This window comes from Labeo rohita, unplaced genomic scaffold (assembly GCF_022985175.1).
Source record: "Labeo rohita strain BAU-BD-2019 unplaced genomic scaffold, IGBB_LRoh.1.0 scaffold_325, whole genome shotgun sequence".
Lineage (NCBI taxonomy): Eukaryota > Metazoa > Chordata > Actinopteri > Cypriniformes > Cyprinidae > Labeo > Labeo rohita.
In genome coordinates, this window is record NW_026129243.1 from 22976 (window position 1) to 35798 (window position 12823).

The window sequence follows — 12823 nt, forward strand, 5'->3', positions numbered from 1 at the left end:
CTCCACAACATTTTCACTAACCCTTCCTAGGGACACATCTTGGGATAGGGCACGCACATCTGAAAGTACGCCTTGAAAAGCCATAGTGCTGCTAGTTGTTGTGGCCAAACTCTTTCGCCGATTAACCTTAGCGTTCTCGGTTTCCGTTTGGGCAATTGATTTGCCGTTTGCGATGTTAATTTGAGCATTTGATTTATAATTTGCGATGTTTTGTGTAAATCTGTAATGGAAACTGTACTACCTACTGTAGACTTATTTGTTCACGTAACATGAGTCGATCTGTGGAATGCGTGGTGAATGTTTCGTCAGACGGTGTTTCTTTCACAAGATTTTGGCTGATTTATTTTTTACTATATTTTGTTTTCGACACACTCGAAGCTTTGAATCTTTTCCTGAAACAGTCAGCGAAAATGTAAATGCTTCAAGAGGCTTTATTTGCCCAGCAATTGATTTGCCTTTTGCAATGTTAATTTGAGCATTTGATTTATAATTTGCGATGTAGATTTGAGCATTTGATTTATCATTAGAGCACTGAATTATAGATTTAATCGCTGGGCGTATTTGTGGATTTTGAAAATTTCAAGCCTCAAGAGGCACACTGATCCACAAATGGATGGACTCCACCCACCTTCTACTTAAGCCAATCAGATACCGGGCACGTGGGGCTGACCAATCGTTGCATGTTCTCGCTCCAACCAATCACGTTTTGCCTTACAATCAGTGCGGTACCAGCCGTAATTCAGGACAATTAACCAGTCTCTTCAAAATGGACTACTAGTGGTGCTCATCACAGCATTATTGTAAAAATATCTAAAATAAAACAAGTAATGTTATGTGTAATGTAATCAGTGTTTCATGTATCACTGAGTCGATGCGTGTTTTGACCGTGAGTGTGTTTAGCAAACTGGTATTCTACGGTGACCGGGAGGGGAGGTCTTCGGTTCACTTAGTTTTGTCGTGGCCACGACATATAAACTCGTGAGAACGTCATAATATAACACAGCCACGAGATATTAATTTGTGGGAACGTCATATTATGTCGTGGCCACGAGATCGTTATGTAATAATATTTTATAACTAGAAAGCATTGTAGTTCAGTTTTTATAAATGATGTTACACTAAAAAAGTTTTCACCACTTTTAACTTAAGAACAAAAGTTTAGCAGCTGCCTTAAAATATTAAATAAAATCAGCTTAAAAGTACAAGTCATTTTAACTTACTTTATTGTAGTGAGTTGAAATGTATTGTAGTTTTAAGATGATTTAACTTAAAATGTTAAGGCAGCTGCTGAACTTTTTAAACTGTTTTGAAACTGGTGAAAACTCTTACAATGTACTTTACTTTAACCATCATTTTTGTGAACAATTAATATATAACTGAAACAGGATCAGAATTGCTAAGGATATTAGTGCAAAGCTGTGTATTTGTGTGTCGAGTGTTAATGTGGTTTTTGAACAAGGCAGTAACTGCTCTGTGTCACTGTGACTCTCTGGCGCAGTAATACACAGCTGTGTCCTCAGTCTGTATATTCTGGCCTTGCAGAGTCACTGTGCTGCTGGAAGTGTCTCTGGAAACTTGAAATCTACTTTTCAGTTTATCACTGTAATATGTGTTACCGCTACCACATATCACTCCAACCCATTCCAGAGCTTTTCCTGCAGGCTGACGAATGAAGCCACTGCAGTAGCTGCTGTCAGTCACTGAATATCCAGAGATTTTACAGGACAGTGTCAAAACCTGACCAGGACTTAAGACAAGAGAATCAGTCTGGGTCAGTTCAACACAGTGGACACCTGAGGGGAAAAATATGATCATGTTAGAGATATAATTATGTATAACAGTATTTAATATAAAGTATCGCTATAGAAGCTATAAAGACTTACGAGAAACAGCTGCCAGCAGCAGCAACAACCAGAGAGATGAGGAGATCATGGTTTGAGACGTGTGAGAACAAGCTGCTTCTTTTCATCTTAATACTCAAATAAAGAGGAGGAGGAGGAATATTTGCATAAATCATTACATCCAATTATTATCATGATGCTTCATGATATTTTGTTTCCTTATTTTGTTTCTGGTTACTACTGTTAAATAACAATATTGCAACACATATTGTTAAGAACTAGAAAACACCAAGGTTAAAGTACAGCAAAAATTGAGTCAGTATTTTTTAGGTTATTATTTTAATATTTGTTGTTTAGATTATGCATTTGCTTAAATGTATTAGGCTTGCCTTGAAGTTTGTTTTAGTTTTTCCAGCTGCATTAATGTCTTTAATGTTTTGATGAGCTTTGAACTGCTTTTCTGTGTGTCTGTATAAATCATACTGTCCTCAGTAAATCATCAGAAACACTTTTAATTTGTAATATGATGATGATGTTTTTGTACAGGGAGTCTGTTGGTGTCTGTCACTGTGTTTCTCTGGCACAATAATACACAGCTGTGTCTTCAGCTTTCATATTGTTTCCTTGCAGTGTTATTGTGTTACTGGAAGTGTCTCTGGTGATACTGAACTTGCTTTTCAGTGAATCCTTGTAGTCTAAGCTTCCACCACTGTAGATCACTCCAATCCACTCCAGAGCTTTTCCTGCAGGCTGACGAATCCAGGCTGTTTCCTCACTTGTAACTGAATATGAGACTTTACAGTTGATAGTGAGAGTGGCATCAGGACGGACAGTCAGAGACTCAGGCTGAGTGAGTTCATATGAATCAATACCTGTATCAAATCAAATAATACCAGTTAATAAGAAACCATGACTTTTAACAAGCTTTTTAGCAACAAAATAATGTATCACAAGAAAGTAAACTAAACTTACAGGATATCACTGCCAGAAGCAACAGTAAAGATGAAGAGATCATGGTTTGTTTCACAGCACAGTTTGAATGAACTGAAGTGATTCTTCACTCCCTCTAGTGATCAGATGAATGTATAAACTGACTCATGTCTGCTGTTTAAATATGCAACAGGACATTTACATAATCATACAGAGCTGTTAATGAACTTTACATGCATCACACTGTCCTGAACATTATTATAAATAAGGCTTTTAGTTTTGAATTTAATAAAGTTATTATTTACATGGATAAAGTCTATGAGCAGAAAATGTAAACAGTTTGCAGACATTGTGACTGTAAGTAATTACATCAGGTACACCTATAAGTGACAAAAAATATCAATTATTGCTTATAATCAAATATTTATGGCATTAAATTGAGAACTGTTGACTAGCTGAAAAAAATAGTTTACTTTTTTCTATTTTATTTTACTTTGGTTAAAATGTATTTTAGAAAGACTTATTAAATTATGTAAGCAATATGTTTTAATCAATATCTTCAACTCTCATCTGATTAATTAAGTGTAGATGGGTGGACCATTTGAAACAGTATTGAATGTATCAACGTCATCAAATGCAGTCAAAGACCATTTTAATTCTGAAGGATTCTTGGAAGGCAACCTTCAGTTTGTGTCCTTCATTCAGCGTATTTTGAATGTTTTGTGTCCTTCAAGCACCCACAATCCTTTGCACACATTCAAACTCAAGAAAATGAAACAGTGTAAAATAAGTGTCATCGACTTTCATTATGTAATGTATAAAATCATAAATTATTATGTAATGTTTTCAGAGATTAAGGTATTATGCTTTTTTTTGAAAAAATGAGAAGATATTAAAGGAGTGATGATTACTCACTTGCTTTGAAATGTTGTTAATACTCTTAATCTATATGTATCAGTTTATTGGCACAATTTATGAATTCATTGTTTATTTAATCATTTGTTTAAATATTTCATTATTTTGCCTCATTTCCTCATTTTAAAGATCTAGATCAGACACTATTAATAATAACAGTATTTGTGTGCTGACTGTTAACTTGGTTTTTGAACAAGGCAGTAACTGCTCTGTGTCAGTGTGACTGTCTGGCGCAGTAATGGAAGTGTCTCTGGAAACTTGAAATCTACCACATATCTCTCCAACCCATTCCAGAGCTTTTCCTGCAGGCTGACGAATGAAGCCACTGCAGTAGCTGCTGTCAGTCACTGAATATCCAGAGATTTTACAGGGCAGTGTCAAAACCTGACCAGGACTTAAGACAAGAGAATCAGTCTGGGTCAGTTCAACACAGTGGACACCTGAGGGGAAAAATATGGTCATGTTAGAGATATAATTATGTATAACAACAGTATTTTTTCAGTATTAAGTATCGATAAAAGTTACGAAGGCTTACGAGAAACAGCTGCCAGCAGCAGCAACAACCAGAGAGAACCTATAAATACGTACATATTTTTATATGTGACTTTGCATTATGTGTTGTTGTTGTTGTTGTTTTTACATTTCTTGTCAGAAGACAGTGTTGAATAGAATGGATAAGTGTATTGTGATGCTGTAATTAGAAAATTCCACACAACATAAATTTTGCTAAATGGCACTAAAAGTGGTTCATTTGGTTTGTATTAAACCACTTTCAGCACTTTTCAGCACCTTTGTCAAATAGTGCTATTTAAAACTGTAAGAGGAACCTTATTCTCCTTCTTTAGATTTTAGATATGTTACTGTACTCTAATGTGTTTGCCATGAATGGCAATTTGCTATAATGGCAAAAGCTGTTTTGAATCACTTTTATGCTTTTCTATGCTTTTCAAAAAGTATTTTACACTGCATTTTCACTGTATTTTAATGTCATTTTTTTTTCTTTTTCCCCAACTAACTAAAAAATTGAGAGAGTTAGATAATATTTAATAAATAACTAAACAGGGTTTCTTGTATAGCAGTGGTAATATAGCACCTTAACCATGCAAAAGAACTGCTAAAGACACTGTGTGTGTGTGTGCGCGTGTACCTGGTACTGTATTTATCATGTTAATGGGACCAAATTGATTACCAACGAGGATAGTAATACCAGTAAATTTTGACCTTGTGGGGACAATTTTTAAGTCCCCATGAGGAAACAGGCTTACAAATCATGCAGAGTGAGTTGTTTTGAGTTTGGGTGCAGAGTAGGTGTAGGGCGATAGAAAATACGATTTGTACAATATAAAAACCATTACGCCTATGGAATGTCCCCATAAAACATGAAACACAATTTTGCTGGGTTATTTTTTTCAGATAGGGCATATCAGTAGTCATGGCATTTATATGGCTTTTATTATGGGGAAATATATGAACCTTTAGCAGAAGATGTCTTTCGATCAAAGTTGCACTGTGCTGCAGCGTCATCTGCTGTTTTTCCCCCTCCCTGGCATGATTTTATTCAGCTCAGTGCTTTTTCTGCATCATTGTGTGTTTCTTGAACAGTAATAAACAGCTGAATCTTCTGTTGTCAGACCAGAGAGTTTCAGATACACCATGTTGTTTGAATTATCTCTAGTGATCTCTATTCGTCCCTCAACACTTTTAGCATACACTACTTTTTACTGGCGTCATTCCAAATAACCAAAATCAAATCCAGATCCTTTACATAAGAGATTCAAAGTTTCTCCAGGCTTTTTGGTGACTTGATGGGATTGAATCCAGGCTTTGGTCATTAACACCTAAAACAACTGAAAGATATAATGACCCGTCAGTATTAACATACACAGTCCATTAATGAAATTTGAAGCTGGAAATTAAATATTGATACACAAAATAGAAAAAAAAGCACACCAAGAAAAAAAAAAAAAAAAAAGAATGAAATATCAGCCATTTCAAATGATACAGGATGTTTAACAATGTTATTGAATGCTGCTGGTAGAAATATTGTGTGTAATGTTGTTTACATTTGGGTGGAGCTTTAAAATCGAATATTATATGTATAATATACTAAGATGTAATAGGACTGGTGAGTGGCTATACACACACACACACACACACATGTTGTGTTTACATGTTTTATGGGGACATTCCATAGGCGTAATGGTTTTTATACTGTACAAACCGTATTCTCTATCGCCCTACACCTACTCTACACCTAAACCTAGCCCTCACAGGAGACTGTTCACACTTTTACTTTCTCAAAAAAACTCATTCTGCATGATTTATAAGCCTGTTTCCTCATGGGGACCTCACAACTGTCCCCACAAGGTCAAAATTTACTGGTATTACTATCCTTGTGGGGACATTTGGTCCCCATAACGTGATGAATACCAGGTGCACAGACACACACAAACACACACACACACGTTTGTTTTTGTGAATTGTGGGGACTTTCCGTAGACTTCTATAGTTTTTATACTGACCAAATGATATTGTCTATCCCCTAACCCAACCCTAACCCTAAACCTACCCCTTACAGAAAACATGTTTGCATCGTTACACTTTCAGATAAACATCATTTACTATTTTTAATCATTTTTTTACATTGTGGGGACCGCAGGTAAAACCAAATTTCAGGTTTTACTATCCTTGTGGGGACATTTGGTCCCCACAATGTAGCAAAAACAAGTACACACACACACGCACGTATATACACACACAGTTTATACAAAAAACTTGCATTTTCGATTCATCAAAATATCCACCATTAGCAGCTATTACAGCTCTGCATAATCTGGGCTTAAATTCATTGTATTCTAAACTTAATTGGCAATCAGTTGTTGAAGCTATTAAGGTGTGTTGACCCAAAAATCTTTTAAAAACCTGGCACCAGTAACCAGGCATCACAGCTGGCAAAGGGGCATGTCTGACTTTGATATACATATATTGCTATTATTATGTAATCAAAATGAAATTTATTATTGCTACTCTTCAATGATAATGTCAAGTTACTTTAATGTATTTTAATGTTTATTTTCTTTATATCAGTTTAAATTTTACATTACTTGGTGATAAATTATGTATTTACTTCTTTATAAGGATTTTTAATGGAATTTTGTTGAACAAGCTGAATTAATGTATATAATGTCATTATGAAATTTGAAAACTTTTTTTCTGTGAAAATTAAACCATTAAGGAAAATCAACAGAAAATGTTTAATTTGTAATATGATGATGATGTTTTTGTACAGGGAGTCTGTTGGCGTCTGTCACTGTGTTTCTCTGGCACAATAATACACAGCTGTGTCTTCAGCTTTCATATTCTTTCCTTGCAGTGTTATTGTGTTACTGGAAGTGTCTCTGGTGATACTGAACTTGCTTTTCAGTGAATCCTTGTAGTATAAGCTTTCATCATCATCAATTAATCCAATCCACTCCAGAGCTTTTCCTGCAGGCTGACGAATCCAAGCTGTAGCATAGTCAGTAACTGAATATGAGACTTTACAGTTGATAGTGAGAGTGGCATCAGGACGGACAGTCAGAGACTCAGGCTGAGTGAGTTCATATGAATCAATACCTGTATCAAATCAAATTATACCAGTTCATAAGACAGCATGACATTTAAAAATTGTTAACATGACTTTTACTAACAAAATTACATAAATAATACAGAAAGTAAAGTAAACTTACAGGATATCACTGCCAGAAGCAACAGTAAAGATGAAGAGATCATGGTTTGTTTCACAGCACAGTTTGAATGAACTGAAGTGATTCTTCACTCCCTCTAGTGATCAGATGAATGTATAAACTGACTCATGTCTGCTGTTTAAATATGCAACAGGACATTTACATAATCATACAGAGCTACTAATCAAATCTACATGCTACAATAATATTAATGTTAGGATTCATATCATTTATTGCTCTCATTAGAGACTTTATGACATGTTTTGTTTAGAACTTTTCATGAAATTGGACATGAATTGATTTTACATCATTTTCTTCTCCAACTTTTCTCATTCTTTTTGAGGGTTTGATATAATTGATATACTGCATTGAAAAGAATTTTTGACAGCAACAATAGCAGTAGTTCAGTAAGCATGTTTCTGTTGGACCTGCAGCAGAAGGTTTAAAGGCCTCTAATAATGTTGCAAACTTGTATTCTGATAAAAATGCTCAAAAAAAAAAATCTCTTGAAATATGATACAATTCATATGCACTTTTATATTCCTATGTACAGTATGAGGATTTTTTTACTTTTTATTCATGATGTTTTGAAGTAGAACTGCTTGTGGTTTATCACTGTTTATTTTTGTGCATCATAAAACACTGTTGTGTCCTTCATTGTAATTCTCTGCTGTCAACTGTTGACTTCTAGTAACAAGTGATAAAACAGTCAGTGTGGTTTTTGTTCAACTGTACAAGACCTTTGTGTCACTGTGATTCTCTTGCACAGAAATACACGGCTGAGTCTTCTGCTGTCAGGCCTGATAGTTTCAGATACACCATACTCTTTGAATTATCTCTGGTGATTTCAGTTCGACTTTTGAAGGAGTCAGAGTAGTCATTGCCACTGGCATCATCATAAACACGTCCCATCCACACAAGTGGTTTTCCAGCTTGTTGTCTGATCCAGTGCATGTTACAGCAGTCAAAGCTGAACCCGGATCCTCTACAGGACAGAGTCAGAGTTTCTCCAGGCCTTTTCACAACTGTGCTTTCAATGGACTCCATACATTTATGGGATTATTTTTGTGCCAATAAGAATGAACGTAACTTTATAAAACTGAACGTAACTTTCCAAGAAACGATCAAAAATATGCCACTGCAAAAGAAGAAAAACACAATGAAAATGAAAAAATGAACTCAGTCGCACGAATTTAACATGCTCTTCAAATATGCTTCATTCTTTGTTAATGATTTTCAAAGAATCGTTTTTTCGAATCATGGATTCTGAATGCGTTGCCACAGCTTTCGCTTACGCTTCGCAAATTTTCGTTTGCTGTTTTGGCACAAACCTCTCGTGGGGGCGGGCTTAACAGCGATCTACTCTGATTGGCTAATGAGCTTTTGATGGACAGTTGCTCTCTGACCTGGAAGCACGGACGGTGACGTCAGTGGCGCAATACGTCGTGCTTTGTTTATAGAAACTATCAGAACTGTTGCACACTGTACATGAATAAAACTTTTATCGATGTTATTGATTAACGTTACTTTAGCAACACGAACTTACTTCAAGCTGCCCTGAGGGACAAGCTGAGGTGGAAGATGATGCTGCTCCGTGTCTCTCCTGGGAGCTCATCTTTAGAAACTAAGAGACGACCGTAGGTGAAATACTAATAACATTAATACTTAATATAAACAAAGCACGAGGTATTGCACACCGCAACAACTTTCCAATATGTGCGCCACTGACGTCACCGTCTGTGCTTCCACGTCAGAGAGCAACTGTCCATCAAAAGCTCATTAGCCAATCAGAGTAGATCGCTGTTAAGCCCGCCCCTACGAGAGGTTTGTGCCAAAACAGCAAACGAAAATTTGCGAAGCGTAAGCGAAAGCTGTGGCAACGCATTCAGAATCCATGATTCGCGAAAACGATTCTTTGAAAATCATTAACAAAGAATGAAGCATATTTGAAGAGCATGTTAAATTCGTGCGACTGAGTTCATTTTTTCATTTTCATTGTGTTTTTCTTCTTTTGCAGTGGCATATTTTTGATCGTTTCTTGGAAAGTTACGTTCAGTTTTATAAAGTTACGTTCATTCTTATTGGCACAAAAATAATCCCATATACATTGACATTTTATACCTAAAAAGAAGATTAAAAAGACTGATTTAATTTGTAATCTGTTTACTCTAGAGCTGATAATAGACATGTGGAAAACTCACGTTGTAGGCTGAATGAGAGCAGCAGTAAACAGCGTGAATTCTTCATCTTGAAAGTGGTGATGTAACACTTCAGATCCAATCAGCAGCACATAAATACTGAACAGACATTCAGGGTTGTTTTGATTTGCATTGGAGGTTCACAAGGTGCAATCATGACTGAAAGACCAAACTATTAAAGAACAATATATGAAAAACCATTACCAGTGTTTAGTGATGAAAAAAATATATTTTATTGCTTAAAATTATAAATATCCATCTTTTTATATGCCTGTTATATACAGAATTTTCTGTAGATGAGACACAAATAATTTTCTGCATTTTATTTTCATTTGTTGATTGTACGTGTTGCGTCCACACACATGTGCTCATGCTGTTTGCAGTGTCAGCTAGATAACATGTGTATCCTGCTGCTTGATAACTGAATTAAACACAACAGATCACAGCAAGAAAAGAGAAACAGAAAAAAATAAATAGTCTCATGTGGGAACAAGTATTTCTGTTAAACAGTAACGCTGTATTCATGTTTTCATCTTGATTCAAAAATACTGAATACACATACTTATTCATTTTTGATCAGAATACACATACTTATTAAGTTTTGATCAGATAAATTAATCAATTCAACAAATAACCAAATGTCATAAAACTTGCTTTGCTTCTTTATCACACAATGTTGAAAAGTTTCAGCAAAACATTCATCTCTGCTGTGTCTGAGCATATTTTCATTTATTTTAAACTCTTTTCAATGAAATGAAACAATGTAAATCTATGAATATTATATCAGCAAACATTAACACTCTAAATTGAAATATGAATATATACATATATATTATGTATCAATATGTATGTCTATTATTTATACAGTTTTTCATTTGTTGTAAAGTTACATCTTTCAAACAGTTGTAAAATGAATTAAATGTTTAATAATATGCCTTTATTTGTATTGTGATGATGTTTTTGTACAGGGAGGCTGTTGGCATCAGTCACTGTGTTTCTTTGGCACAATAATACACAGCTGTGTCTTCAGCTTTCATATTCTTTCCTTGCAGTGTTATTGTGTTACTGGAAGTGTCTCTGGTGATACTGAACTTGCTTTTCAGTGAATCCTTGTAGTATAAGTCTCCACCACCCCAGATCACTCCAATCCACTCCAGAGCTTTTCCTGCAGGCTGACGAATCCAGCCTGTACCATAGCTTGTAACTGAATATGAGACTTTACAGTTGATAGTGAGAGTGGCATCAGGACGGACAGTCAGAGACTCAGGCTGAGTGAGTTCATATGAATCAATACCTGTATCAAAACAAATAATACTTGTTAATAAGAGAGCATGACATTTAAAAACTCTTAACAAGCTTTTTAGCAACAAAATTACATATAATACAGAAAGTAAAGTAAACTTACAGGATATCACTGCCAAAAGCAACAGTAAAGATGAAGAGATCATGGTTTGTTTCACAGCACAGTTTGAATGAACTGAAGTGATTCTTCACTCCCTCTAGTGATCAGATGAATGTATAAACTGACTCATGTCTGCTGTTTAAATATGCAACAGGACATTTACATAATCATACAGAGCTGTTAATGAATAACTTTACATGCATCACACTGTCCTGAACATTATTTTAAACAAGACTTTTAGTTTTGAATATAATAAAGTTATTATTTACATGGATAGAGTCTATGCACAAAAATGTAAACTGTTTGCTGACATTGTGATGAATATTAAACTACGAATATTTTTATTCCTTCTTTAAAAAAAAAAAAAAAAAAAAAAACTTTTGACAACCTTAAAATAAAAATGTCCCTAAATTAAAATGACAACATGGTCTTTGCTTTTTGTAAATGAGCTATTAAAAATCGTCATCTTCTGTTTCTTCTTGACACATATTTTACAAAAACTTGAAGATTTTACTAAAATCTAATTAAGCCTTTGTTTTTTTTACAATGAGTACACCCCACATCCCACAGCAGCACTACAGAAATATGCTTTAATTTATGTTGATCTGTTCATGTACTCATTAATTTTCCTTTTTAAATGAATCAATTAAATGAAATGTAAACAGCGGTGCATATTGCATTGATCAAAACTGTTAATTTGCAGATATTTAACAAAAAAACTAAACTACTCTAAGGCTTATTTGCATTTATTAAGAATTTCTAAACTGGACTGTCTGTTTCCTGGTCAGGAAAACAAACATTCATTCACATGTGATATGGCAAATTTTAAAACTGCTTGACAAGAGCACCACCCCTAGGAAATGGAGCAGAAATAAACTGAAAAGGAAAGGTGGTGGTTTTTGTATTGCTTTGACACTGAACTCATTCACTGTGACACTCTTGCACAGTAATACACAGCAGTGTCTTCAGTCTTGAGGCTGTTCATCTGTAGGTACAGTTGACTGCTGGAATCATCTCTGGACACTGTGAACCTGCCCTGAACTGACTGGGAATAGTATGTTGAACTGGATGCACTGATAGTTGCAACCCATTCCAGTCCTTTACCGGGTGCCTGTCTCACCACAGCTGGCCAGGAGCTGCTGAATGTAAATCCAGAGGCAGTACAGACCAGACGAAAAGATTCACCTGGTCTTTTTACCACATCTTGAGACTGAGTGAATGTCTGACAATGAATATCTGTGGAAGAGAAAGAAAAATAATACACTGAAAAATCAGCAAATGTAACTATAAAAAAGTAACCCAAATAAGGATCTTGCTAAAAAAAAAAAACATACACATTAATACAATATTAATATTATTTAGGAATGAGTTACAAACCATGTAAAAATATTAATAACAGAAGTGAATTGATTATTGTTGTCATTGCTGATTAATTTCTCCTCTACAAGAACCACAGTCAGTGAACACACTTATGACACAATGCAACTTATGGGAATTATACATAACAGTTTTGCATGAACTCCTCCTCCAATCTGTTATTTCTTGTTTCTACTTGTGCACAGATCAAAATGGATACAAAAATTGGTAAATGACAGTGGTGAAAAGTGTAACGATACATGGTTCGTACCGAACCGTCACGGTATTGGCATCTTGATTCAGTGCATGAGGCCTTATAGCAAATACCTCTCTCATTCGGCACAAATCCAAATATTCCATGATATTTCCATATTTGTGATGCATCCAAATGCTAAACTATTATTTATTATGTAAATTATAGACTTTGTGCTTTAGTCACGTTCTAACGGTGACACA

General features: G+C 35.1%; 4 gene segments (V, D, J or C); all 4 read right to left on the reverse strand.

Annotated features, from left to right (window-relative positions):
* Positions 1-1476: 1476 nt before the first annotated feature.
* On the reverse strand, positions 1477-1960 carry LOC127160312 (Ig heavy chain V region 5A-like). The segment is given in 2 exon segments: positions 1477-1793; positions 1884-1960. Coding segments are annotated over 2 exon segments (366 nt in total).
* Positions 1961-2405: 445 nt separating this feature from the next.
* On the reverse strand, positions 2406-2938 carry LOC127160308 (Ig heavy chain V region 5A-like). The segment is given in 2 exon segments: positions 2406-2713; positions 2814-2938. Coding segments are annotated over 2 exon segments (351 nt in total).
* A 4041-nt stretch (positions 2939-6979) lies between these two features.
* Positions 6980-7542, reverse strand: LOC127160318 (Ig heavy chain V region 914-like). The segment is given in 2 exon segments: positions 6980-7301; positions 7415-7542. Coding segments are annotated over 2 exon segments (351 nt in total).
* Positions 7543-10595: 3053 nt separating this feature from the next.
* LOC127160309 (Ig heavy chain V region 5A-like) lies at positions 10596-11150 on the reverse strand. The segment is given in 2 exon segments: positions 10596-10903; positions 11015-11150. Coding segments are annotated over 2 exon segments (351 nt in total).
* Between the last annotated feature and the right edge of the window lie 1673 nt (positions 11151-12823).